We start from the raw sequence: 27,349 nt of genomic DNA, 5'->3' as shown, positions 1-27,349 counted from the left end.
CAATACGTTTCGTCACTACCAGGCCCCGGCCCCACTAAACTGGCTTTTTTCTTAGATTTATGTAGAATAAAAAATATTATATTTAAAAAATAATTGTTTTATATTTATAAATATTTTGAGTTCTTCGATAAAAAAAAGTCTCTACACTAATTGCATAAATAAGTCAACGAAATCAGGTTCCTCGTAGGATAATTACAAAATAAATAAAAATGTCATCAAAAATAACTTTTAAGTAATAAAAAAAAATAATATTTTTACATGTTTTATACACGTGTATGATATATACTATATTCTAAAAGAGAATATCCGTATACTAAATGCCCTATAGGCTATAATATAATATATATATATATATACGATATACAATTAAAAACAAAATAATAATAATAATAATAATAAAATGTGTACTTAAAATAAAATCGTTGCATCCTTGACGATAATATTAAACCTACGAAAGTACAAATTACTATACAAATCAATAGGAACCGATTACGGGAATTCATAGGCAACGATTTTTCTCTATTCTTCACTCAAATAATAAATCTTGCAAAAAAGTGAATTTTTAGAAACATTACGTGGTAACATATAGCAAAACCCGAAAAATACTATGATAATCAATTGCGTTGGAAGTGCAGACGATTTTGCATACGAGAGGGCATTAAATTAACAGGTCGCCTAGAAAACAAAACAAAAAAAAAAAGCGTAAATAAAATTAAGTGTATTGTGTATAAACTTTCCATTAGGCCACCCCATAGCCATTTTTTAACGCATAATATAAAATGTACAAACATATTTTAACAATACTGGAAGCAGTAATATTCTCCGTGGTAGTCTAAGCGATAAATTAAAACAATTGTATTAACACACTTACACACATGAAGCGAGTTAGGTTAAACCAGCATTTCGTGCAACCATTAGTTTTGTGATCAACGTTTATGAAAATAAATACAAACCATTATATAACAATATATTTTATTTATTATATATATTTTAATATATTCATTCACATAAATAGGTGAATAGAAAAGCCTTTCTGTTTTCTGTGCTTGATTAACATATTGTGCTACAACTAAATTAATAAGATACAATTTTACTCAGTTTATTGCTACAACATCTGACAATTTGTTTTATCTAAATTTATGTGTTTACTTTCGTTAATCGATTAATGTGTCTCATAATATTGAGATAATAACAATAAACTTGGTGGTTTGGTTAATGTTTAATGAGCATATACAGTATACCTATTAAGTATTAGGCATTATACAGATGTACGAGTATATTAAATAATTATTTAAGACCTAATACTACGAAATACAATAATCAAAAAGTAGGTTTCCAATAATAATGATTAATATTAAGTCGAATAATTAAATTAATACAATTATTCGTTTAATACTGAATATAATTTTTAAACTTAAAAAAATTAATGACTGACTTTGGGAAGTTTTTGGTAAAATATCAATGGAATTGTACAACAGCATTACATTGTATTATAGCAATACAGTACATTATGGTGTTATCATTAAAATACAATAATTCACCTTAGATATTATAATCATGACTTCGAAAACATATATATCCTAGAAGATCATAAAACATTGTAATTGCACTTATCGCAATTAGTTACGATAGGTAGACATAAAAAAAAATACATATTTGAATATTAGGAACACAAAATATCTAGTTCTGATGTGTAGTTTTTAATAGGTAATTGACTTATAATTACAGTTAATCCAAATAAAATCTACGAGTTCTTATTTTAATTTTAATTTGTTTTAGCTTATTACATCATTATAGGCTTATAGTCTTTTATCGAAATCCAAAAATGATTTTTTTTAATAACTAGCTGTATTGATTAATTATAATTACATACCTTAGTAGGTGAGAGTATCACTAACGTTTATTTTCATTTTTTTAAATTTGATATAAATCCATTATTGCTTTTCACACTAATACGAGTATAATATAAAGCAATGAAAAAATGAATAGTGCAAGAGAAGCCACAAGATATATTGTTAATGAATATTGATTATTATTTATAAGTGAATTTACTCCCAAAATTTAAATATTTTTATTTATAATATTATATAGCATGTAGTTTAAATAACTGATATATATCAGTATATATAACATATCTTTTTAACTATAGGTTTTTTGTTTACTATTAACTGATATTTCAATAAAACTATAATCGCTATATTTAGTTTCAGGAACTCTGGTAACTAAATATTTAATAATACATATACAGGATGTTCCACAATGATTCGACAAATGAAATAACTTTTGTTATAGTGAAAGATTTTTTTTTATAATTAATTTATACTCATTTGCGCTATAAGCACCACGTTTTTTATTTCACTAGATAATTACTTTCTAAGTTACTAAAGGTAAAAGGGTAGGATGGGAGGTGGAGTTCCGTAGAATAAGCGCATAGAGCTATTTTATCTGCACACAATTCTCTACCGCACTCCACCTCCCATCCTACCCTTTAACCTTTAGAAACTTAAAAAGTAATTATCTAAATCTGGTTATCAACCAGTCAAAATTTTCAGCTTGAATCTTGAATTTCTTTTTAAAAAATTTAGCAAAAAAATAACTTAAAAAAGTAAAATAGTTAAGTGCAATAAAAAACGTGGTACTTATAGTGCTAATGAGTATAAATTAATTAAAAAAAAAAAAAAATCTTAAAAATATTCACTAGAACTAAAGTTATTTTATTTGTCATTTATATATATATATAACTTGTTTTTATATAATATTTGTTTATATTATATTGTGATACATGATATAATTTATATATTTTAAGTATACAGGTGATAAAAATATAACATTTTTGATCTTATAAAAATTAATAACTGGAAATACATCATTTATTAATTATTGAATATATAGCAATAAATATTTAGGAATAATGTGATTGTTAAGAGGTTTTTTTAAAAACCTACATGTAATTGAAGTATAATTAAACACAATAATTAATGGAATGAATAATTAATAGTAAATAACGATAACAGAGCCTCTTTTCATAAAAAATAATAAAATAATTAGGCAATCGGTAATACATCATTGTTTATGTACATAACAAACAAAACATATATGTGTTTATCTTCTAAAAACTAATAATCACATTTGATACGTACATCACAACTAGACTATGTTTTTAAAATACTTATGAAGTAAGCCTAGGGAAACAATAAAAAGCCTGTTTTTAATTAAACAAAGAATTTTTCCTATTCACATTCACCCGCTTGTTAAATAGAAGAAAAATCGTATCTAGACAGTTCCTTTGCGTGCTGAAATAAAATTAAACCAACATCTTTTTGTTATTGATCCATTTTATTTAATTAAACTCTTAAAAAACATACTACAACCTTTATACTTTTTTCACTAACATAAATATTTATCATTTGGTTAATTTACTTATGTAAGGTTAATCACTTCAATATTTTCTCTCTGATCTCCCCTGTTCAGTTCAGTGTAGATTATATTTATACTTTCCATCCACTCTCTCCAACATTATTTAACACTTTCCTTTAATTTTTTAACAAACCATAACTGTTTCATCTTTAATACTCTTATTTCAATACGAACTATGTTCCTCTCGTCCCTCTCTTTATCAATGTCCAATTTTTAAACAAAATTACTTTCTTGCAAAATAACTATCTTTAACACAGCACAACGTTGCCTCTACCCTCAAATAAATATTCATGAACATTTGTTATAAGTTTTCACAAATTGTTTACGTGACAAATTATTATAATTTATTTAATAGTTTTTGTTCAAAAATTATTTTTTAAGTTAATATATTACTCACCATACTTTGTATTTTACAGCCAGTAAGCAAAATACATGGCTTACTTAAAACGATTGGCAAAAGCGTTGGTGAGTTCATTGACAGCTACTTGTGCAACAGCTTGACCAACCGCCTGCTGTACACGCTGTGGTATTTGCGGCATTGATCCTCGCCTATTTTGGCCAATCACCACCACAATAATATGAATACTCGCGCTTAGCCATTATTTAAATTACATGCTTTTATTGATTACAAATATTAAAAAGAGGGATTCTTGTGACATTAAGTTAAATTAAAATATCGACAGACTTTTTGTACTAAAATTCAATTAATATACAACAATATATGTTTATTTTAATAAATACACCAATATAATTCCCAGTTAAAGCAATATAATATTAATACCTTAAGTGTAGGTATGAAGGCATTTTAAAAGCTTTTATGTTTATGCTTGCATTTATTATAGCAATATCAATTTAGAAAAAATATTTAGTTGTAGAACTATTTAAACCACTTTTCTACACATGAAACTCATGAAGTGGTTGAAGCTCTTTTCGATTACTATAATATTCTGAAATTTTGTGGATATATCCATGTGATAAATTTGGGGTTGATGTTTCGGAACTATTGCAGATACCATCCTGAGAGCAATATTCACTAGGTGCCCATCGCTGTATATTGTAGGATTCACACGGGTCGATTTCTACCATGCGGCTAGTCACGAAATCACCTGGCACCTAAGTCGAAAGATGTTCACGTTTGACTCTTACGATTTTAGTCACTTGCTGATATTTACACTATCAAGCAGTCTAGTCGTGAGGCTGCAATCGACACGTGTAAACCCTACAATACACAGCGTCGGGCACACAGTCAATATTGCTCTCAGGATGGTATCTGCAATAGTTCCGACACATCAACACCAAATTTATCACATGGATATACCTGCAAAAGTTCAAAATTACACGAGTCTTTTTTTAGTTATCTTTATAATATAAATTCTGACATAATTTACTTAGCAAAATATTTTGATGAAGCTCATTTATATATTAATATAATTATTATTGTTATTAATGGTTATAAAAGTATTGTATGTAATATCAAACCTCATGTTTATTTTTGGAATATATTAATTTTTGACGCCTATTCTAGTCATTTGATTTTGTTATACTACCAAATACTACACAATTGTAACTATTAACTATAGAATGTATAATAAAAGCCAAGTTTTAAAATTTCACGATTTCTCTCATTGCTTTAATTTTATCAGGAATATTTGTGCTTAATTACATAATCTCACCACACATTATTTCAATGAATACTAATATAAATATTTAATTTTATATAAATTATAATTTGAATTAACAAATTTCGCAAAGACTACCAAATTAGGTATTATAATTGAAATTTCTAACATACGAAATTTTTTTAAAAAATAATATTCTTACAACAAATTATTTAACAATTACCTAGATAAAAAATACTAAAGACTTTTTAAAAACACAGGGTAACATTCTATAGAGCACATTAGCAAGTGTAACAGATATAAAATAAAAATTAATTTCAGATATTTTTTTCTTTTATGAAAAGTATTTTAAGTACTTTTAATAGATAATGAAGAACCAAATTTAGTATGTATTAATTATGTGAGTATGTTTTAATTGGTTATAACTATATTTATTAATAATGAAGTTGCTGTTTAAACGGCCACCGGAGACATGCTTGACAACACATACTAGCGACGTCTGAAATTAAAAAACCACACCGTCGCCGTTGCTCCTTATGTGTTAAATGTTAGTGTAGCTCTAACTAACTACATGTTAGTAAGAACTAAAAATGAAGTACATAGATATACAGCTAATGATTTTTAGTAAAGTTGTATAGCTACATACTGGGTAAAAAAATATTTTTTACTTCATTAATAAGTTAAATGAAATGAAATTATAATTGCGTTGTAGAATTATTGAAAACAAAACATTTTTCTTAACTTACGAAGGTATTAGAGGAGGGGGTAAGCCTTGACCACTAGGTCGCCCAGGTGGAGCAGGTGGTTGCCGTCCTTGCTCAGGTCCTGGTCTATTGGGTATAGCTGGAGCTGGTCTTCCTGAAGCTGGTGGTGGAGGAGGTGCTCTAGATGCAGCATTTGCAGGAGGTTGAGTCGAAGGCACTCCTCTACGTCCGGCACCACCAGGGCTTGGAGGCGATAACCTAAATAAGTTATTAAACAATAATAAACTACAACCAAAATTAAATATTAAAAATTACCTTGGGTTTTCAAGACTAGAAGCTAGCCAATCATTTTTTACAGGTGGTGGAACAGGTGTAGTTACGGTGGCCATTGAAACATCCCCAATTATTCTTAAAGCCTCCTTACATGCTTGATACATGCGCATCATTTCTTCCCGTTTAACTGCTTCTTCTGCACTTTCTTCCATCATTTGAGACTGAAATGACAAAAATAAACAAATATTAATGTTTCAATAATTAACAAGCACGTTTTCTAATAAACTGTACAGTAAAAAAAAATATTTGGATTTTTAGCACAGAAATTCAATAATATTTTAAATTTGTAATAAAAAAAACACATTATGACTAATAAAAACCAAAAAGTACATACATTTCACTTAAAAATTTATTACTAAAAAATGGGCAGCTCAATAAGACTACCATTATTTAAATTTCAAAAAAACTTAAGTATCTTAATATGTTTGTTTCAATTTTCTAATGACCTATATTGAAAATATGCTTATAATTAATATAATAAATATGAAACATGTTATTTTTTTTATCATTATAACATATCTCAAATGTTAAATTAACAATATAAACATACCTGATCACCAGATGCATACAAATGAGCTAGAAGTTCTCCATTAATAAAATCTTTAGCATTGTTAATAATTAAATGCATAATAATTTTTGGGACTAGATCGCGACAAGATTTAGTGACAATTTTCATGTATGAGTCAACCAAATTTCTAATTGTTTCGACTTGTCGTTCCAAAACTGGATCCATCGATGTGGTAGACTCTGAACTACTCTGTAATTTATATTACATTGCCTAAAATTAGGTTTTTTTTCAAAACTTAACTTAGTGGCGGATTTTTACAGTATAAGGCCGGCAAGTATTCTGGAATAGACAGTACTTTAATTACGGCTTGGAGGGCCCCTCTTATTATCTTTAAATCACTCATCCCGATTAAACCAAGGTTTAATAGATTTAATAGAAATAATAATATTAAGTAGTTATTTTGTATTACCCATCACCAATATATATTGTACGTACATACATTTAAGGAGAGCAATAAAATTGAAGGCTACCAGGCTGATTTTTGTTAACAATCCGCCACTGATTAAAAATTGATAAAAACATTACTGCATATTCTACATGTATAAAAATTATAAAATAAATATAAAACTTTCAACTTACCTGATGACCATCCTAATCAAAAAGTTTAATAAAATAAAAATAAATATTGTGAGTTCATCAATTTATTAACAGTAATTTTTATTCAAAAAATATAATTACCTCATCGCTGTTTGATGCATCTGAGGTCTTTTCAGGATAAACTCCAGCACGCAAAAATGAAGCTTTCCATGAATCCACATCATCTTGTGTCTCACAACTTAGTTCTAGTTGTTTATAATCCTACAAATTATTAATTTCATTCTAAATAAAAGTATATAAATTTGTAGTATCTTCTAAATTATTATATCTATTTATTTGATCAATCAGTACATTTAAGCTGTTGTTTTTTTTTTTTTGTGTCAGAATGAAAAAAAAAAATTTATTTTGTTTCCGTTGCTGAGCAAAATGCAGAAACGTATTAAACTCAGGAATAATAAGAAACGTTTTCTCCAAGAAAGTATCGCATATTGTTGCAATCATCTAACATTCAAGTAATAATAATTGAAAGATCATTAAAATGCATAAAACACATAGCTAATGGTGTAAAAAAAGTGCTTATGTTTTGATTAGTATCTCTGAATGAGGTTAAGAAAGAGATCTTATTCTCCGTAGTGGAATATGTTGATCAGTTTAGGGATTTATACCGCAACCCTTATTGGATAACTGAATTTTTAATAAATAAATAGTCATTTTTTTCACTTCTTAAGTGTTTGTATCCACTACCAATCGAGGCTCAGATAGTATGACGAACGTGTATTATTACACTGCTACCTTATCTCACCCAGTCACGTACGTACCTATCTTTAAATAATAAATAAATAGTTTTTGAAACAGTTTTTTGCATTTCCTGTAAAATTACTATTTTGGTGCTTTTCCATATGTAATATTTTATAATAACAATTATTATTCTAATATGTTTTGTCATTTGTACCTTTTTAGTCTTGAAAATTAGACTAAAAGTAGATTCTAAAACATGAAACATTAACTTTGAAAATTCCTTTAAACTTGATAAAAATGTTACCATTTTTTTCCCCACATTACTCTACTCAGTCATATTTTACATCAGTGTTTATTTAAAGGTGATAACATAGTATGAGTTATACTACGTCCCTATTATGCTCCATTCTAACTATGCTAGCTCTTTTAGTTATATTTATTGTGATATTAAACTAGTAAAACTCCGGAAGTTTTTATTTAGAATGAATTTTACAAAATTTAAAACAAATTAAAAACAAGGTTGTTTAAAGCTTCAACACTTTCCAGACTATACTTCAATTGATTTAATAAAATTCATAAAATGTATTTTTCTAGATATCACCTTGGTAACCATTATTAATTGTAATATATTTTGAAGTATCTACTGTCATGTTTATATACAACCAAAAAATAGCTTTCATCATTTAAACATTTTGTTTAATTATTATTTACCTTATAAACATTACGACCTTCCGGATTAAATAGGGCAAAAGTGTGACGACGTGACATGAAACCTTGTTCAACATCTTTAATTTTCAATCCATCCAATGGTAACATATACTTTTTTTCTCTTTCCTTAATTAGAAATTAAATATTTATGATTAACTGAGAACAATATATTTAAACATTTAAACTTACCTCTTCGTCTTTGAACCACGAGATGTTTTCGGACATCAACACAAACCAATAATCTCTTGATCCACCTTTCATGATACCCAAATTGTGTATGCACATCCAACCTTTGCGAATCACTTGGTTACCTAACTTATGTGTTTTATTTGAATTCTCATTTGACTGTTGGGCGCTAAAAAAAAAATAGAACTTAGAAGAAGATATTAGATATTTATTTATAAATTTACTTTGCAAATCCAATAAAATCTTCATGGTTGGTATTCATGTAGGCCAATTCACATTCAACCAATAAGATTAACTGTTCTTTACACAACTGATCACGGTTACGGACATAAGATGTAATAATACGTTCAGTTTCCTCTCTTAAACGAGGATATCTAGACATCTTTATACCATATTTATTAACACATTGTAAAACTTTATAAACTTTGATCTATGTATTTTTTACCTTATCAGTACAAATTCTAACAACGTTAGATAATTCATTAACAACGAGATCAACACATTTTAATGATGGCTCTTTCAATCTAGAAATTTGTTTTTTTACAATTGCCTCAAACGCCATATCAGGTGTAAACAAACCAACTCTTATACCTATAATTTATACTTATGTTAGGTTACGTTCAATTCTAGAAATGTTTAGTGTTATACCATGAATATTTCTTATAGCAAATGCTATTTCTCTTCTCAATTCTTTTTCATCAATTTCCATTTTCACTATTTCAAATGGAAAACGTTCATGGAACAAGCGATTAATTTTAGCACCTCCCGAAAGTTCATTTGTATTTATCTGAGCAGAACCAGAACCTTCAATTGTGCGCTCAAAATCTGATTGAAGCTGTTGTATCATTCTAAAATTGTAAAAAAAATATGTAAGTACAAATAAGAAACTAATGATATAGCACTACTCATATATTATTCTTACTGTAGCATAGCTTTAGTTTTAATAGCTGGGTCATCGGGTTTAAAGTATTTAAACTGTTCTACATCCTTTTCTAAAGCAAGTAGTTGTTTCTAAAAAAAACAAATTAAAACAGTTTAAGATCAAATATTTACAGTAGTCTTGAGTTAAAACTATGTTTTGATAATCATACAGGTAACTCACTTGTAACTTATCTCTGAGACCAGGTAAAGTATCTCTAATATGGTTTGTTAGCTGTTGGTTTAAAACTCTTTGCAAGTAAGGCGTACCGAGTCTATCAGCCATATGTCTGTAGGATGGATGCCTAAAAACAATTTCGGATTAAAATTAATTAACATAAATTTTAATTTATATTAATTTGTATTAATTCATTTTAATTAAAATAAAAATGACTTTAATAATCATTACCCCAAAAAAAATTTCCTTTCTGCAGCCATCGCAGCCTTTATATCTTTACGTCCATCAATGTCCTTTTGACTCCTGTTTACGACACCAATATATCCACGTCTTAAAGGTAAAAGTTTGTTTTCTAATACTTCTCTGGCATCAGTTCCCTCATCCATCAGATCCAATTTTGTAATAACACCAATAGTTCGCATTCCTAAATTAATAAGTGTGAACTATAAAGTTTTAAATACATAACAAATGAGAATTAAGTGCAAAAAAATAATAAGTAATAATTCAACCAAATGTAAATCATGCTATTTTTTGGAAAAAAAAAAAATCATAAAATAAATGATTTCTAAAAAGCTAAAATATTAATAAGAATTATCTAACAAAAACAATACATTAATATGTGAAATAATTTTAATGTGCTCTTGGTTTATTATAATATTCTTGGATAAACTAAGGAAAAATAATGATATGTTTTAATGCAGGCATTGTTCTAATTTACATATGAATCTACAACTGTATAATAATAAATTCAGAGTATAAAATAGTATAATACCCCAATAAGTAATCTGTTGTTTCATCTAAAAATGCATTAACTTTCACAATTGTTTACTTCCTTTGAAATATTACATCATATTCACATTTAAATAGTTTAGCTTGTATTATAAGTTATAATTTTAACATTTGTATCTTATTTTATAATAGAAGTTATCGACAAGTTTATTTATAGTAAAGACTATACGTAAATTATTATTTTGAAATTTTAGAAAATATATAAAATAGATACGAAGTATGTTTTTGTTTTTACAAGTTTATAGGCTTACCTTCAGGATCAACTTCTTTAGAAATTTTTAATGCATCACTGTTGGCCAAATCTTGATTTGCTGGTGTCACAGCCAGTATCAAGCAATTATCTCGTTTAATAAAAGTAAGTAACATAGATCGTATTTGATATTCTATATCAGCAGGTTGATCCCCAACGGGTACTTTAGTCATACCAGGTAAATCAACAAGCGTCAGGTTCAATACTGAAAAATAATACTAGCAACACTACAAAACAGCTACCAGAATTTTTTTTTTTATCTTAGACATTCTTATTTACATAGTAACTGTATCACACCAAGATACATCCATGTATTAGTTTAAAAAATTATATTTTAAGATTTGTTCTATCCGAGGTTTTCTTTTTACCACCCAAACTCAGAATTAACATAAATGAAGAACATTGCTAAGATGTAAAAATATTTCAAGCATTAATTACAACATAACATCTAATGAGCACTAAAAATGAAAAAAAAAAAAACATAATTGGTGCAAAGCTACTGGCCGGTCAACGTTTACCGTCTGGGTCAACTTGTTTGGAAATTTGTAAAGCATCTGAAGTAGCCAGATCAGTGTTAGCTGGAGTGACAGCCAAAATAAGACACGTTTCTTTTGTTATGAATTGGAACAGCATTTCTTTAATTTGTTGCTCAATGTCAACTGGCTGATCGCCTACTGCTATTTTCGTGAGACCCGGCAAATCGATCAATGTGATGTTTAGAACTGTTCACAGTAGCCACAAGCAGCAACCATAACATAATGGTAAAATTGATGAACATTTAAAATTTTATTCTAAATTTCATACATTAAAGAAAACTTATATTAAAACAATTTTGGTTTTATTCATCCCATTATACATAAAAAAAAGATAACCAATGATAGAAAGAAAATAATGAGAAAATTTTTTTTTTTTATCTGCCATATAAAATAATTATGTCATGAAAAAATTATAATATAATTACCAAAACTAAATAAAATATATTGTCGACATGTTTTTTAAGAGGACGCCACACCGCCCATTTTTAAGGAGTAAAGTATAGGCAATTTTTTACAAAATTTTAACTTATATGTTAAACTATGATGTGTAACTACGAGTTCAGTAGTTAGGACTCTTTTTTAGTAGTTAAATTATTTTTCGGACTATTACAGCATCCTTGACAGTGATTTTAAAAAAAAATTCTGTTGAGTTGAGTTTTACGCGGATTAATTTTTCTCAGGCTTCATATAAAATTAAGGAAAGAAATTCATATATATTATTTATGACAAAATTATCTGTGTTCCATCATCCGTATTTTTTCGATATACCTAATATAACCAACGCTATATAATTTTTAAAAAGTCAAAAAAGTCCTTTATTAATTAATTAATTATTCATTAACTGGTTAAAATATTTAAAAAAAGGGCGATGGTAGAACACAGACAATGTTGTTGTCTATATTATGTGAAAATTTGGTTTCCTAGTTTTGATTACAGCCTTTGAAAAATTAATCCGCGCAAGGCGGGTTTTTTGAAGAAAATAACGGGTGTGTGGCGCGCTCTTAAGAGGACGCTATATAATTTTTTTTCTCATTAAAACTACTTTACACAAGACAAGTATGTGAGGCCAATAATAACAGTAGATAAACCAAATATTCTCAATTTATAGAAAAGAACTTTATCTATGGTGTATTGTTTTTTTTTTGATAATCTATACTTAACCCTTCGTTAGTGTGTGTTGCCTAAAAATATTTAGAAATCGTACGTCGCAGGGTTTTTAATAAACTTATTTGCACCATGGGGGTTTAATAAACCCCAACACACTAACGGAGGGTTAATATTTTTTTTTACAAAAACAAATTAAAAAAATTAATTTTTACAAATGAAAATTTTGATTGTGTTTGTTATAAAAAAACTAAAAACGCTACAGCATAGATTAAGTTCTTCTCTATCTATTGTAAAAATTATATACAGTTACTGTATATACTGCCCTAGAGGAGGAGTGGCCGAGTGGGTAAGGCGGCAGTGTGTTAGTGCTCACTGTCGCCAGTTCGACACCCGGTCACGGGCGCTCCGTTTGCCGGGCGAGCAATCGTCCAGTAAAAAGGAACCACCATCCCCCTCTCCGGCGACGGATTGACGACCCGTCCCGGATAGCAATTTGTCAAGAAACCATCTCATGATGAAATGCGTTATTTTAACTATATTATTAACACAATACACATTATTATATGGAAAAAATATTACGAAAGCTATAAAAATACTCTTAGTTAGTTTTTGCATGACGACGACGCTATGTGTCTGTCGTATTATTAATAAATACTATGTTATAGTGTCAAATTATACATACCATTTGGTGAATATACCCTCAAATTAATAGGTACATTTGATATGCCTTTATTAGAACCAGTCATCCTATCAGTTTCAGCTTCAATTTCGCGTCTTATTTCATCAAAGTCCATAAACTTCTTTCCCTTACAATGAAGAAACTCTCCATATTCTGAAATAAATTATAACATTACTAAGAATAAATTGCATTATTATTTCATACATTAAATTAACTCATTTAAATAGGTATAAGAAGAAACAAAATAGAATGTTATATTTGTCTTGCACTTGACTAAAGAATAATAAAATGTACAATTTAAGTTACTGTTAAATACATCAATAGTAAATAATTTCATTAATTGAGTAATTCTGTAAACTTAATGGTAATTAAAATGTTTCAAATTATGAATATAAAGATACTAATGATTAATGTTATGCAAATATTTAATAAAGCTCACCTAATGTACTATGTATAAGTTGCAAAATTAGAGGCCGACGTGTTACAATTCCTGATCCTCTTGGTAGAAAATCCCTAAAAGCACATTAAAATTATTAAAAATTCACAAGAACATTTTGTTATAATAAGTAAATTCTTACACTTAAAATTTAACATAACTTTTAGGTAACCACAGATGTACATCACTTGAATAAAACATTATCTAAATAATCATCTAGATAACACATTATTCAAGTAAAAGTTATTCGAATAATTCCAAACATAATTATTTGAATAATATTTTATTTAAATTAAACATTATTCAAATGTAGGTAACTTATGCTAACTAATGTGTTTAAACTGGAAAATGGGAATATACACTTAATTACATTAAGATATTAAACTTGAGCAAAGCTACATATCTTATTAACTTAGTAATATACATAAACTATAAATATTATGTATAATTTTATCAAGAATTTCTTTCTTTCCTAGTTTTCACTTTAGCCAAATAATTAGTTCTTTTTTTCACATTAATTGTTAATAATATTTTTTTTTAAATATATCAATTTCCACTAAAGCTAAAAAAATAAAATTATACTACATTATAATGATACTGCGGATGAGTTTGCGGTTAACATTGAAGATGGCAACTTAGTCGCCAAAATAATTTTTATAATTCTATTTATTCACCAGAAATCTATTTTGGTTTCTTTTTCGCAAAAACTATTTACAAACATTTTTAACTATAGGAGTTATTCTTAATTCGAATTTCAAACGTGGAGTTACTAATTCGGTTTAAGCCAACCCATTTTCTACTATTCCAGATTAACAGCCAATAATATTTTCTTAACTTAAGGAGTTAGCTAATTCAGATTACGCTAAATTGGTTTTAACCTCACATGTAAAAGTAGTAAGAATAATTAGACCAAGCAAATGTCAATACTTTAATATAACATATAATTACATAAATAATAAAAAAGTTTATTTATTATAACTTAATAAAAAATGTAAATACAAATGATAAATTATTTTAAGTAATTTCTATTGTTTCATGTGTTTTTTTTATAAATAATAGCTTCTGAAATATAGCAAAATACTTGTTATCATTTTTATAAGTACAACATATAGGTTTTAGGTATAGGATGCTGAGGTGTTCAATTAAAATGTGTGATTCATGACACGCTATAAAGCCTATTGATGACACATTCACATGATATTTTCTCAGTAAATATGATTTAGATGATTAGTTTCATAAATTTTAACATAGATAAATTTATTATGTTGAATAATATTTTAAAGTGACAAAAGTTGAGGAAAAAAGATTAATTTAGATAACATTTAAGATGTATTGAACTTAGCCGAGCAAATAAAAATGTAGCCCTTCAAATCTAATACTAAATAGGCAGTATTAAAATACCTATCTGATAAACCTATTAAATAATGTAAATTTTATGTTTTCTCATTGAATGATAATTAAAATAACATTATTTTAATAAAAAAAAAAGTTATCTCTTAATAAATATTGTAATTACTGGAACTTTTTTATCAATATAACATAAAAAACTATTACCTAGGTATTGTTTGTTTTAATTTTCCTAGGATAACTGAGCATGACAGAGTCACTGTGATGAAGAAAATTACTAAAAAATAGAATAATGCAAATTGGTAATTACAAAATTGTCTTAATAACTTTTTTTTTTTAAAGAATTATAATTGAATTGAATTCTATATCAATAAGAAGATGATTCCAATAACATTAATTTCTACCTTCACACAACTCTCCTAATGTATTTTTCCATAAGGTTATCTGTAGATTTATTTCTAAGGGATTACGATCATGAAGTATAAACCCACAAAGCTGATCTGAACAACAAGTAAGACTACCGATTATGTTCGGACACTTATGAAAAAATTGTCGAACGTTACCATATGGGGTTTTGCACAAACTTAAGGTACAAATGAGTTTGAAGGCAATGGGTAGTAGATTACCTTCCGACAAAGTTTTCCAGCACGGAACTTTTACCGGCGCTCTGTCCGCCCACCACGGCTATCTGGGGCAAGTCCAGTTGCATGTGCACACCCAGCTGCGTGAAAGCATCTTGCAGCTTGTTGACGATCGGTATCAACTGCTCCATACCCATATTGCCAGCCATTATTAGCGGGTACGGGTGTCGGGCAGGCGCCCGAGCTTGTACTACACCGGACGATCAAACGACACACGGGCGATTTATGCAACGAATACTTAAATGTCCAACGTCCCTGCGTGGACCACACGGCGACACACACCAACCGCGGGCGCAATACGTCACCAGCAAAACATACGGACGGAAGCAGCAGCGCAACGATCCCGAACGATGACTATAATAACACTATTATTGTTGTGTGCACTGTGGACTGTGAAGTGTGTGTGTGTGTGCGTGTGCGTGTGTGTACGTGCGCCGTGTGATGTGTAAACGGGGAAGACGATTAGCCAAACGCTCTCGGAATCCGAATGACACCGACTGACTACGAACGGAAAACAAACCTGGCGGCCGACCAACGCTGTTCGGTGCCACGAGCGCGCCCAAATTCAAACGCCCGACGACTCGAACTCGTTTTCGACGGACACCAACACTCGGTTTTAGTCGAAAAAATTGTTCGTTTATTCCGGATTGCAAATTTTCAAATTGTTTTCGCCTCGTGCGCTGTAAAACACAAAAACGAAACATAAATTAATAGTTTCGGACGAATCGTTTAAAACGTCGACGACGGCTGACCGGACAGCAGTCGTCGACGCGGTAGAAACGGCAAGCCCCTCCCACCCGATATCGAAGGAAAAGCTCGCAGCGCCTTCACAACCGCCACCGACCCTTTATCGATTCTTCTGGCGCCCGTGTCAGGACGTAGTGATATGTTTGTATGTGTGTAATATCGACAAAGTACAGCCCTGCCCCGCGTATAACGCCCACAATGCAGATAACAATATATTTTATATAATATTCTATGATTAGAATTTTAATCTCGCAACGATGCCGACACTAGGAAATAATAATCACGTACGACATTCCGTTACAATATAATTTTTTTAATATTCATAAATAACTGTACATCTACGGGCCGAACGAGACAACCAACTGCGTTTTCGTTTGAACAAGTGCAAATGTAGATGGAGGGTGGAAAACAGGAGGGAACCTAATCCTAATGCCCCCGGGCACTGTTTAGCGTTTACTAGAACCCATATGTATTTCCCGCAATTCGCCCAGCAAATTTTGAATTTTCCTCGACGCACCCTACCACAACCGTGACCTTGTAGTGTTTGGCTGACACACATTCGCACGGCGGTGATGATGTGACACGTTTAAGGTTTATGGTTGAGAAACTAGAATTAACTAGAACCAATTTTTGTCTACAATCACCAATCAGTAGGATCTAATAGGAAGTTATACTGAAAACAACAATTAGATATTCCACCATGGTCTAAATAGTTATTCGTCAATAATTGTGTACTTAATAATACTAGTTACTACATGAGCAGTACCTAACGGACGGTAAGTGCAAAAATACTGTTATCGACTTATATTACATTTACAGACTAGAGGCCAAATAATAGATACGCTATATAGTATGCTGCGGCGACCCGTCAGGGAGGGAGACTGAAAGTGAGTTTCCCCTTAAAAATATTTACTCGTAATAAATAATTATATTAAAAATAATTATTGATATGGACATTTTTATCCGAATTACAAAGTATATCGTGTTTTTTTATCATTATTGTGGCACACAGTTTATAAATAGTGATTTTCATGGGTTATTATGAAATTATTAGTCATTACGGCGGTTCAGTGACAGTTTCAATCGTCATGTAATATTAAGTCCTAATTCGTCCCACAAAAAAACCCTGTGGAATTGGGACGGGGGCGAAAAACCCCAAAATGTTTGCACTTTTTTCGAAATAATTCGTAAACGGTTGATGATTTAAGCGAAAAACTTTAAATTAGTAAATTGTAGAAGATTATATTTCCTACAATTTTTACTAGTTAAACGTATTTTTTTTCCCCCATATAGGTACCGAGATACAGAGTTTTATAGAATTCTAATTGCATACGTTCAACTACCCCCCCCCCCCACGATCTTCTCCTATTTTGGGACGGTCATACTGTACAGTGTACATGTAAGATTTGAAAGAGCATAAAATAACCCAGCTCGTCTGTCCACTAGTACAGCTATTATCCAGAATGACCTTTAAAGATGTTCATTAGGTTGAAAAAAAGGACATTAAAACACAGTATTTTTGTAATATATTTCTCCAACATAAGGAACTTTATCACAATGCTGACGACAGAAATGACAGCGAATGTGTCATGTATTTTCTATTTATAATATTGGCAAATTTGTAAGTCTGTCCTGTTTCATTAAAACCCTAAGCCAAATCTTTATTTTTCTTAAAGCAGAAAACGAGCGTTCACAAGATGCAGAACTAATGGGGAAAGTGAGAGCCACGTGATATTGATAAATAATACTAAAGTACTAAATAGTATTGATATCAACTCTGCAAAAATGATTTTTGTTTTTTGTATTAAATATTGAATTTAAGTTTCGAAAAAGTGCAATGGTTACAACTTACAAGTGATGTCGCACTCACTTACTGCGTGCAGAAAGAGAATATCTTGTGGGTCGATCTTGCATGAGCTACTGAATATAATAATCATAAGTGCAATTAGGGGGTATTAGCACCCCAAATTTTAAAATAAGCGCCCTCTAATATTTTTCCTGTTTATGTATTAAAACCTCTGCTTATACAAATATTTAATATAAAAAAAATAATATTATAATACTGCATCTTCAGTAGCCTGTTTCACCTCATTCCCCTTCGCTGTCATTTCTATCATTAGCGTTGTTGTAAAGTTCCTTTTGTTGGAGAAATATATTACAAAAATACTGTGTTTTAATGTTTTTTTTTTGTCAACCTAATGAACATCTTTAAAGGTTTAACATTACACTTACATGTACACTGTACAAAATGATCATCCCATAAGAGGAAGAGGTCGTGGCGAGGGGGGGGGGGTAGTTGAACGTATAAAAATATAATTAGATACCATAACTCCATTAAATATGTAGCGAAAAGGAAATTTAATATTAAAAACCAGCCTTTTTAGCAGTTTTTTACGATTTTGAGAAATTGTGCGCTTTTTGAAACTCTGTATCTACATGGTACCTATATGGGGTCAAACAATACGTTTTACCTATAAAAATTGTAGGAAATATAATCCTCTACAATTTACTAATTTGAAGTTGTCCGCTTAAATCGTCAACCGTTTACGAATTATTTCGAAAAAAGTGCAAACATAATGGGGTTTATCCCCCCCCCCCCCAATTGCACAGGGGTTTTTTGTTGGACAAATTGGCTGGCACCGATTTGATGAGCCTATTACGAATTCTTATTTCCAGTAATACTTATATGTAAATAAAAACAAGCGTACGTCGTGACGCGCCGTCTTCCAAGTAAACAGTTTCTATCCCGAGAACGAGTGGCCGTTTCCAGAGGCCCCAAATGACCCAGTTAAAACGAATCTAACCTTGTAGAGTTGTTACCCTTTTTAATCAATATACCGAAGTGGTTAGGTGTAGGTGTATACTTGCGCGCTCCCGTTTTGCTCTCGGCCTGACACACTTATCGCTATGCCAACAGTGGCGGTTTTCCGATTTTTCAAATTATACATACAATAGTATAAGATAGGAATTATTTTTAGTACTCACACTAACAGCTAGTGTACTAATGACTTCTCTTTTTTTTTGTATTTTTTAGAGCTTCATCAACTTTAGAAAATCGAATGGCAACATAATATATATATTTAATTAAATTTTTAAATTAAGAATAATTTACTGAAAATTTTGACTGGTCCATAACCAGTTTTGAATTATTATTTTTATTTATTTAAGGTTAAAATTAATGACGGTAGGCGTAGTGCGGTAGAGTAATGCACGCACATAAAAATAACTCTTCACTCCACCTCCACCCTTCTTATTAAATTTTAAACTTAAAAACTCGTTTTTCGGCTGGTGAACATTTTCAGTAAAAAATGTTTACGTAATGTATTTTACTTATTTTATACTTAGGACCTGCCGGTTGCCACTGTTTAAAGCTCTAAAGCTGTTTGTTTCTAGGATTTATAAATTATAATAATAATACATTTGTCATGGTTAAAATAATTTAACTTAGGTAATTTGTATAATTGAATGCATTTTGTTACATTCTTGTTTGATGTTTCTGAGCTCGCAAACAACTCTTATAACGGTCTTAATACCAAAATTTGAGCATCAGGATAATAATACGATTTATTATCAGGTTACTTTAGGAAAATTGAAATCGCTGTAGTAAGACTTTTTGAAAATCGAAATTTTTTATAACGTTCCGTGGACGGCGGAACAAAAAAATGCAGGTAATAGGAAAATACAAGTAATATTTCAACAATATGTGTAACTATATAATATATATATATCCCCATTCCCTTTTAGTCTGTAATTTTAGTTAATTCACCTAAAATTTTAGGTAATTTCACTAAAGTTTCATGTTCTTCAAATCATCCAAAATAAAAATTAGTTATCTATTCACAGTACCTTTAATAGGACAAAAAGTAAAAAATTAAATTAAAAAACTTTAAAAAAAATTTTACTACAACAATTTACCAATCGATTGTAGCACATTTTTTTTAAATGAAAACTTTTTTACTTTAAAAACAACCGAAAATTAACTACAATTTTAAATAATGTTAAACATCTTTAATTTTTTGACTAAAAAAGAAAAGCGTGGGCCCTATTCAACAAAGTCCAAATTCATTAAGTTTTAAGCTATTCATGTTATATGTATATATATAAATTTGAATTACAAGAAAACTTACAATATAAAACAATATCTGAAATTTTATCTGACAAATTTATTAGGGACTTTGTTGAATAGTGCCCATGCTTTTCTTTTTAGCCAAAAATTAAAGATGCTTATAGCATTATTTAAAATTGTAGTTAATTTTCGATTGTTTTCAAAGTAATTGACATTAAAAAAAAATGTACTACAATTGATCGGTAAATTGTTCTTGTAGTAAAATTTTTATTTTAATTCACTTTTTTACTTTTTTTTAGAAAAGCATGTTTTTTTTAAATGTATTTATTTATTACCATGTACAATTAAATACCCACTAAAAACGTTAAAACTTTAGTATTTTAGTATAATATAAATTAAATATTTATTTCAATTCATCTTGTATATAAATTATAGACTAAATTTAATCTATTCTGCGATTTCATCCTTTGGACAAAACACATAAATGGTGTAAGAAAATATAAGTCGAGTACTACAAAGAAAATATTATATCAATAAATACATTAACTACTATAAATACTAAAAATACATTAACTAGATATTTCATCTAACGTTAGATTAGGTAAGCCAAACTTTTCCCTTAACAAAATAAAATATTTCAAATTATTCTTAATTAACACACTAGTACCAAACATTAAATATACTATAGTATATTTAATTTATGCTACTTGCTAGTACCAACTTGTAATGACCGTCGGTGTGTACTGCTTTTGATACAAATATAACATTAACTATTATTTAAAAATGTAGAGAGTTTATAAAAGGATGGTTTTATTTCAATGAGTGAGGGAAGGGAGCCCAAGTGTCTGAGGCTACCAGAAAATATAATCAGCCGATAGAATCCCCATGGAATTTATTAATAATTCATACTGTCTACTGAATAAGTATCAACTATCAATTGAAGTTAGATAAGTGTTGGATGGCATTGTTGTTAAATGTTCAGAAATCAACTTTGTCGATAATACAAGGTCATATTAATGTAGTGATGCGTCTATTGCAATAATTATTGTTTTTCCATATAATATAATATAATAGTGAATAATCGGCCTAATATTTTGCTACAATGTGTATTTTATTACTACACTTTTTACCCATGCAACAAAAACAATGTTTATATAATTAGGTATAACTTAACACTATTTTCCACTCAAATCTTCAATTATTCTTACTTATGGTTATGTAGAATGGAATCAAATAATAATGTAATATGTAGTAATTTTGCAATACTGTTATGATTTTCATTTGTGTTATCAAATTTACTAATTTGTTTATATTTTATAATATTGTTTTGTATTGTACCTAGAATATAATGAACTATATAATTAGAAGACAAATTATAACAATAGTCTATATATGAGTAATATAAAAGCAAAAATAAATAGATGAAACAACATTTTAAAAATCATTCATTTTTAATGTTTTTGGGATACATATCTTAAACTGTAACCATTTTGACATACAAGAGTATAATTTTACAAAAAATAGATCAGTTTATCTTAAATCATTTGAAATTCATTGATAAATAATTATATATTTATTATATCTTATCACAAGAAGTAAGGTGTAGCAGCCTTATCCGGAATGACTCTTTGTTCATCGGGAACTGCATTAAACAATATTGGTTTGCGATTGTGTACCGTAGAGAATTCTAGTATAGATGCAACATTTCCACACCGATAACAGTAGTTAGGTGCTGACCACACGGTTACTAATTTATCATTAAACATATACTTGAAGCCTGAAAAATAATAAAACATATTACTAACTAGTAATAAATTAAATGCTAGAAAATTGAATAGTGTTGGGTCAAGTAATTAATTTTATTATTTACCTTCATTGACAAGTTGATGAGCTCTGCATATTAACTCTAACTGATTCTTTTCCATGAATTCTTCAGTAACTTTAGATCCGAACAGCCAGCCAGCACCGCGTGGACTAACATGCCATTTTTCAATTTCTTCAGGATCCGACCACACTAAATCACAAAATGCTCCTAAAAATGTACATTTTTTAAATTAGTTAAGTACTTAAAAAAATGTACTATTGCTTTTCAATAGTATTAACTAGTATTAATACTTTCTCCGTTTTGGATCAAAGTAGTGATGTATTTGTCAAAAATATATAATCAAAATATTTTTGTTTGCAGCCACACTTGTCAGTCATACATAATACTACACTAGTTTTTAATTAGCAATTAAAAACTAATAAATATAACGACAATTTTATTTACATATTATTGTGTTGGTGTGTTTAATATTTTATTAAATATTGTACATATTTAATTTCAATGAAGAAAGTAATATAATTAAAGCAAGCCTAAGATGTAACCGATCATTCTACTGTTTTCTTAAAAAACTATTTGTAATAAAGTACGTAATGTTTGAAATACAGCATAATACCTTTATATGGAATTTCTTGATTTCGCTCTATAACTCTGATTTGATCCAACGTTGAAATATCAGGAGATAAACCACCATGAACGCAGAACACTTCTTCATCTATAAGCTATATAAATGAATAAAATTATGATTACATAAACAAGTTTTTTTTTCTATTCACATTTTTATTTTAAAGATAAAAAAATTAAATCATGGAACACAAAGTTTGGTTGTTATTAAAAATTATTATTACAAAAAAGCATCACAATTCTGAAAATATAAAAGTTAAATTTTTGTTTAATGTTATTTTATCTGCTTATTAGTATAAACTATAAAAGTTAATAAAAAATAATTAACACCTAAAGGTTTAACAATGATATAAAAAATAATAATATTAAACGTTGAATACAAATAGCAAATCAATGGGTAGGTGTATCAATGCAGAATACATATGACAAAAATAAAAACCTGCATTTTCTTTTTAAGAATCGTTAAGGTCTTTTTCCTGTATAACTTAAGGGATAGAACTTTCAAAATCCTAAATTACAACACTGATAGATGTTACCTTTTTCATTTTTTAATAAGGTATAATAACTAATAACCCTAAGCGTAAACAAATTTCTAAGCAAACGCGTTTTACTCGTTCTATGATTTTCTACACTTATAAAGAAATCAATAGGGGATAACATTTTGGAACAAAATTATTGTTTTTTTTAAAATATAACCTAGAAAAAGTAATAAATGGTGTACCTTTATAATTAATTAACATTAAACATATTGAAAAATGGATATAACATTTCATAACAAAATGTAAATCTTTTTCAATTTCATAGTAGGTGGTTTTGCTCTAAAACCACCATGGACTGAGTCAAACACATTCTGCGTAACTATATTTACTTTTTACAGAAGGAAATATAAACAACTTTTTTTTAAGAAATAGATTTTAAGTATTTATATATTTGTTTAGTCTAAAAATTCAATACATCATGTTTAGTATGCTAGTGTATTAGTTGCTACTAACTATAAACTTTGTACTCTGTTCAATTTGAAAATGCTATTAATACTGAGCCCTACCGGTTATGTTATAATATTGTTTGTTGGTAATGAAATTTGAGTAAACCTCTTTTTAGAGAACAACTGTTAATAAGCAGACAATTTTTTATTTCCCCAAAAGACAAGTCTATACTAACATAAAGTAAATACTTTCTGAATAATTCCTAGTAAAAGTTACATAGATATTATATTGCATTGCAATTAATTTACACTATTCCAAATAAATACACAATTTATCAATATTACTTTTGTACCCCAAATACTATTTCATCAAAATTATTATAACATTAAATATTTAATAAAATAAAAATAAGGTTTATATGATGGGTGATCTAATTAATGTAAGACACTCATTTTATCAGAAATCAAATACAATTTTGTAGTTTTTCTATAAAACAACACAGTCAAGTTATTTGTTCAACATTATAAGTAATTAAGTAATAGATGACTTAATTAAGAGAGATATTTGGTATTTCCTTGAGAACAGTGGCGTTAGGTCAGGACCTTAGAGGCATACTATATAATATAAACTATGTCACAGTTCTAAAAACAAATAACTATTTTCAGTGCTCCACTTTTTTGACCATGTGCAATAAGCAAAATAGTACAACAGATTAAGTTTCAAATAATATAAATCATGCAATACACACCGCAGCAATAGAGAGCAAGTCAAAAACTTTGCAACATTCTTTCCATACATTTGCATTGCCATACTTATTCATACATTCATCTAAAAAATAATATAATTTTTATACATTAGTAAATTAGATTTTAAGGCAGGCGCTTGGCGGAGTGAGAAATAGCGGAAATAAACCAACACATGGTCGCTGGTTCGAATCTTAGCCACTAGTAGTTTGTTGCTCCGGGCGGGCAACAGTCTGGGGGTAAGAAATGGCCACCTGCACATTTTTCAGTAGCTAACTTGTATGGTAGTGTTAGGTCGGCAGCTAGCTATTAGCTCAAAAATGCCAAATCTAAACCGTTTATGCCCCGATCGGTGGGATTAATGGACGTTTAAACATAGAGAGAGTAAATAAAATTTTAAACTGATCATGTATAGTAGCAATGAACATATAACTATACTGAACCGACCTCTTCATATAAAAGAATCGTAGTATTATAAGGAAAACAATGGTATTATATGGCCTAAAAAGTATTGAAAAAAGTTTGAGGGCCGAGTAGTAGTTTAAATTTAAGACTGCTTCACATGAAATTTTAAAACTTGAAGCCACTGATCAAATTAACTATATTAAAAACAATAATTAACTATACCGTAAAATCCATAAACTTGAGTAATTTGTCTAGATTCATGGTTGCCTCTTAATAATGTTATACGATGAGGCCATTTTGCTTTAAGAGTTAATAGTCTAGTCAGCGATTCCAGACTGTAGTAACCACGATCTACAAAATCTCCCATAAAAACATAGTTTGTATCTGGAACCTGTCCACCATTTCGAAAGAGCTCTTCTAAATCATAAAACTAAAAACATAATATGCGTTATATATATTAAATCTATTATATTTTATTTAGATAAAAAATTAAGATGCAATACCAGTAATATTTGTTTGGATTAAATTTTATAAAGTAGTAGATTATAATAATGTATCATTATAAGAATAGAGCATTTTAAAACGCTTTTTAGAATAGAATGGAACATTTCAACAAGCATAGACGGGAGTTAAATATCTATGTGGAAACTTAAAAAAGGTTTTGTTTATTTATTTTATATTTTAATTAAATATTAAAAGTTGAATAAAAAAAAAATTGGTTTTTAACATATAATACTATTATTTTTCTTAATAAAAATATAATTATTGTTTACTTGTCCATGTATATCCCCACAAACAGTAACTGGAGTGTTAACTGGTTGGATATTTGCCTCTTCTATTAATAAATCACAAACAATCTGACATAATTTCTAAAAAAAGGCAAACAAAAAAACTATTATAAATTCATATAAAAATAATGTAGTTAAGTAGACAATACCACCTTAAGATCATTTTCTGGCAAATATTTGCACTGTTTGGCAATCTCGAACCAATTTTCCCACTCGGGCATTTCAAAAAATAAACTTATAAAAATACTGCTAGATTACATTAATACTAAGCAAAACAGTACTATTACAACAAAAATGTCTACAAATTATCTAATCGGCGTTAAAAAACATATCAAAAGTTTAAAACTTAATAAGGAAAACAAATTTCAAGGACTTATCATTTTCAATGTGATAATAATAAAATAATAATTATATTATCAGCATCAACTCAAAAAACAGTGTTGCAGTTAGAGACCTTTTAACACTAGACGGAGCACCTATAGGTGAGTTGCGGCCTGCGGGCGGGTCGTCACGATCACGGCCATGGCCGTGGCTATCGATAAACTTCAAACTGGTTGCACGTCGTTGACACTCGGCAGTCGGTCTATACTCTGTTCAGATTAAGAACAGGCTTCGGCGGCCGACCAGTTTTCGTCGGGCGGCGGTCAGGCACCGCCCATTATACATTTCGTCTGTAGCCCTACCGGCGGCAGTGTTCGAGGTTCGTTGCTCGTAGTCAAGCAACGCCCATGCGCACAAGTCGGCCGCCGAAGCCTGTTCTTATTCTGAATAGAGTATATAGCATAGACCTAGGTGGATTTATAAATCCACCTTGGTTCTTATGTAAGAATATTGAAATCAGTGACTGCTAGCGCTCCTTGTGGATAAATCGTGAATCTTTCACTGATAAACCGGCTAATTATCATAAACCATAGACCTGTAAAGATATGGACTGCGCCTCCCACGCAACCCTTCTATACTGCCGTTGTTGGGTTTCCCATGGAATACAAATTTAAAAGACGTAGAATAATAAAATTATATATATATATATCAGTGGCGGTTTTCCCGGGGAGGCAAGGGAGGCGGTGCCTCCCTTGAAAATTAAGGAAACTATGTACTTAATATTGTTATTATGATGAGATATTTTGGTTTACAATAAATATTTCCAATCAAAAAATGTATACGAGCAATAATTTTTGAAAGCGAAAAAAAAATTTAAGAATTTGAAATAACGTCTCTCCATATCAGCGGTGACCGTCTGGAAGCAACGGCCGCTGCCTGTTGTTACACACGTAGCATAAGGGCGGAGGCGGCTGCCGCTAATATCTCACGTTATGTTGTTGTGTTCACAACATACACACACACACGTACATACATAAAATAATACGAACAGCGCATGCGCAATTCTCTGCGAGAGGCGACACAAAAATATTGCCTCTGTGGACAACTGACCGATAATCGTTCTTATCTTGGGGAAGAAATGGGGCATAGACATTCAGCATGTACATCAGCACAGACACTGCCAACAACAAAACGCCATTTCCCATTATCACTAAAT

The 27,349-nt window shown here is 29.4% G+C and overlaps 2 protein-coding genes across 7 annotated transcripts; both read right to left on the bottom strand.

Moving 5' to 3' along the window:
- Window positions 1-383: 383 nt before the first annotated feature.
- LOC126839163 (dynamin) lies at window positions 384-16,182 on the bottom strand. 6 transcript variants are annotated; one of them, XM_050574265.1, is made up of 19 exons: window positions 15,677-16,182; window positions 13,707-13,780; window positions 13,271-13,420; window positions 11,464-11,667; window positions 10,138-10,330; window positions 9,913-10,033; window positions 9,733-9,821; window positions 9,459-9,658; window positions 9,256-9,401; window positions 9,035-9,192; window positions 8,814-8,979; window positions 8,628-8,750; window positions 7,320-7,439; window positions 7,221-7,232; window positions 6,624-6,830; window positions 6,056-6,234; window positions 5,783-5,998; window positions 3,815-3,966; window positions 2,881-3,293 (listed from the first exon to the last, which is right to left on the bottom strand). In XM_050574265.1, exons 1-18 carry the CDS (start codon window positions 15,838-15,840, stop codon window positions 3,855-3,857), a joined length of 2,634 nt encoding a protein of 877 aa, XP_050430222.1. In that variant the 5' UTR covers window positions 15,841-16,182; the 3' UTR covers window positions 2,881-3,293; window positions 3,815-3,854. The 6 variants fall into 6 exon arrangements, with proteins under 6 accessions (XP_050430225.1, XP_050430222.1, XP_050430224.1 ...); XM_050574264.1 differs by lacking the exon at window positions 11,464-11,667 and adding an exon at window positions 10,947-11,150 and having other exon boundaries at window positions 2,885-3,293; window positions 15,677-16,179; XM_050574268.1 differs by lacking the exons at window positions 2,881-3,293; window positions 3,815-3,966; window positions 11,464-11,667 and adding exons at window positions 384-675; window positions 10,947-11,150 and having other exon boundaries at window positions 15,677-16,179.
- Window positions 16,183-21,936: 5,754 nt separating this feature from the next.
- On the bottom strand, window positions 21,937-26,421 carry LOC126838046 (serine/threonine-protein phosphatase 6 catalytic subunit). Its single transcript, XM_050572140.1, has 7 exons — window positions 25,965-26,421; window positions 25,798-25,893; window positions 25,247-25,454; window positions 24,625-24,704; window positions 22,943-23,048; window positions 22,375-22,536; window positions 21,937-22,281 (listed from the first exon to the last, which is right to left on the bottom strand). The coding sequence occupies exons 1-7, from the start codon at window positions 26,031-26,033 to the stop codon at window positions 22,091-22,093; spliced, it is 912 nt and encodes a 303-aa protein (XP_050428097.1). The 5' UTR covers window positions 26,034-26,421; the 3' UTR covers window positions 21,937-22,090.
- Between the last annotated feature and the right edge of the window lie 928 nt (window positions 26,422-27,349).

This window comes from Adelges cooleyi, unplaced genomic scaffold (genome assembly GCF_023614345.1).
Source record: "Adelges cooleyi isolate 19-005CV unplaced genomic scaffold, UGA_ACOO_1.1 ACOO_flye_CR_arks_rails_tigmint_CR_PRNA_30, whole genome shotgun sequence".
In the NCBI taxonomy this organism is placed as follows: Eukaryota; Metazoa; Arthropoda; class Insecta; order Hemiptera; family Adelgidae; genus Adelges; species Adelges cooleyi.
The sequence above is the reverse complement of the archived record's forward strand: the minus strand, read 5'-3'. Positions and strand labels throughout refer to the sequence as shown.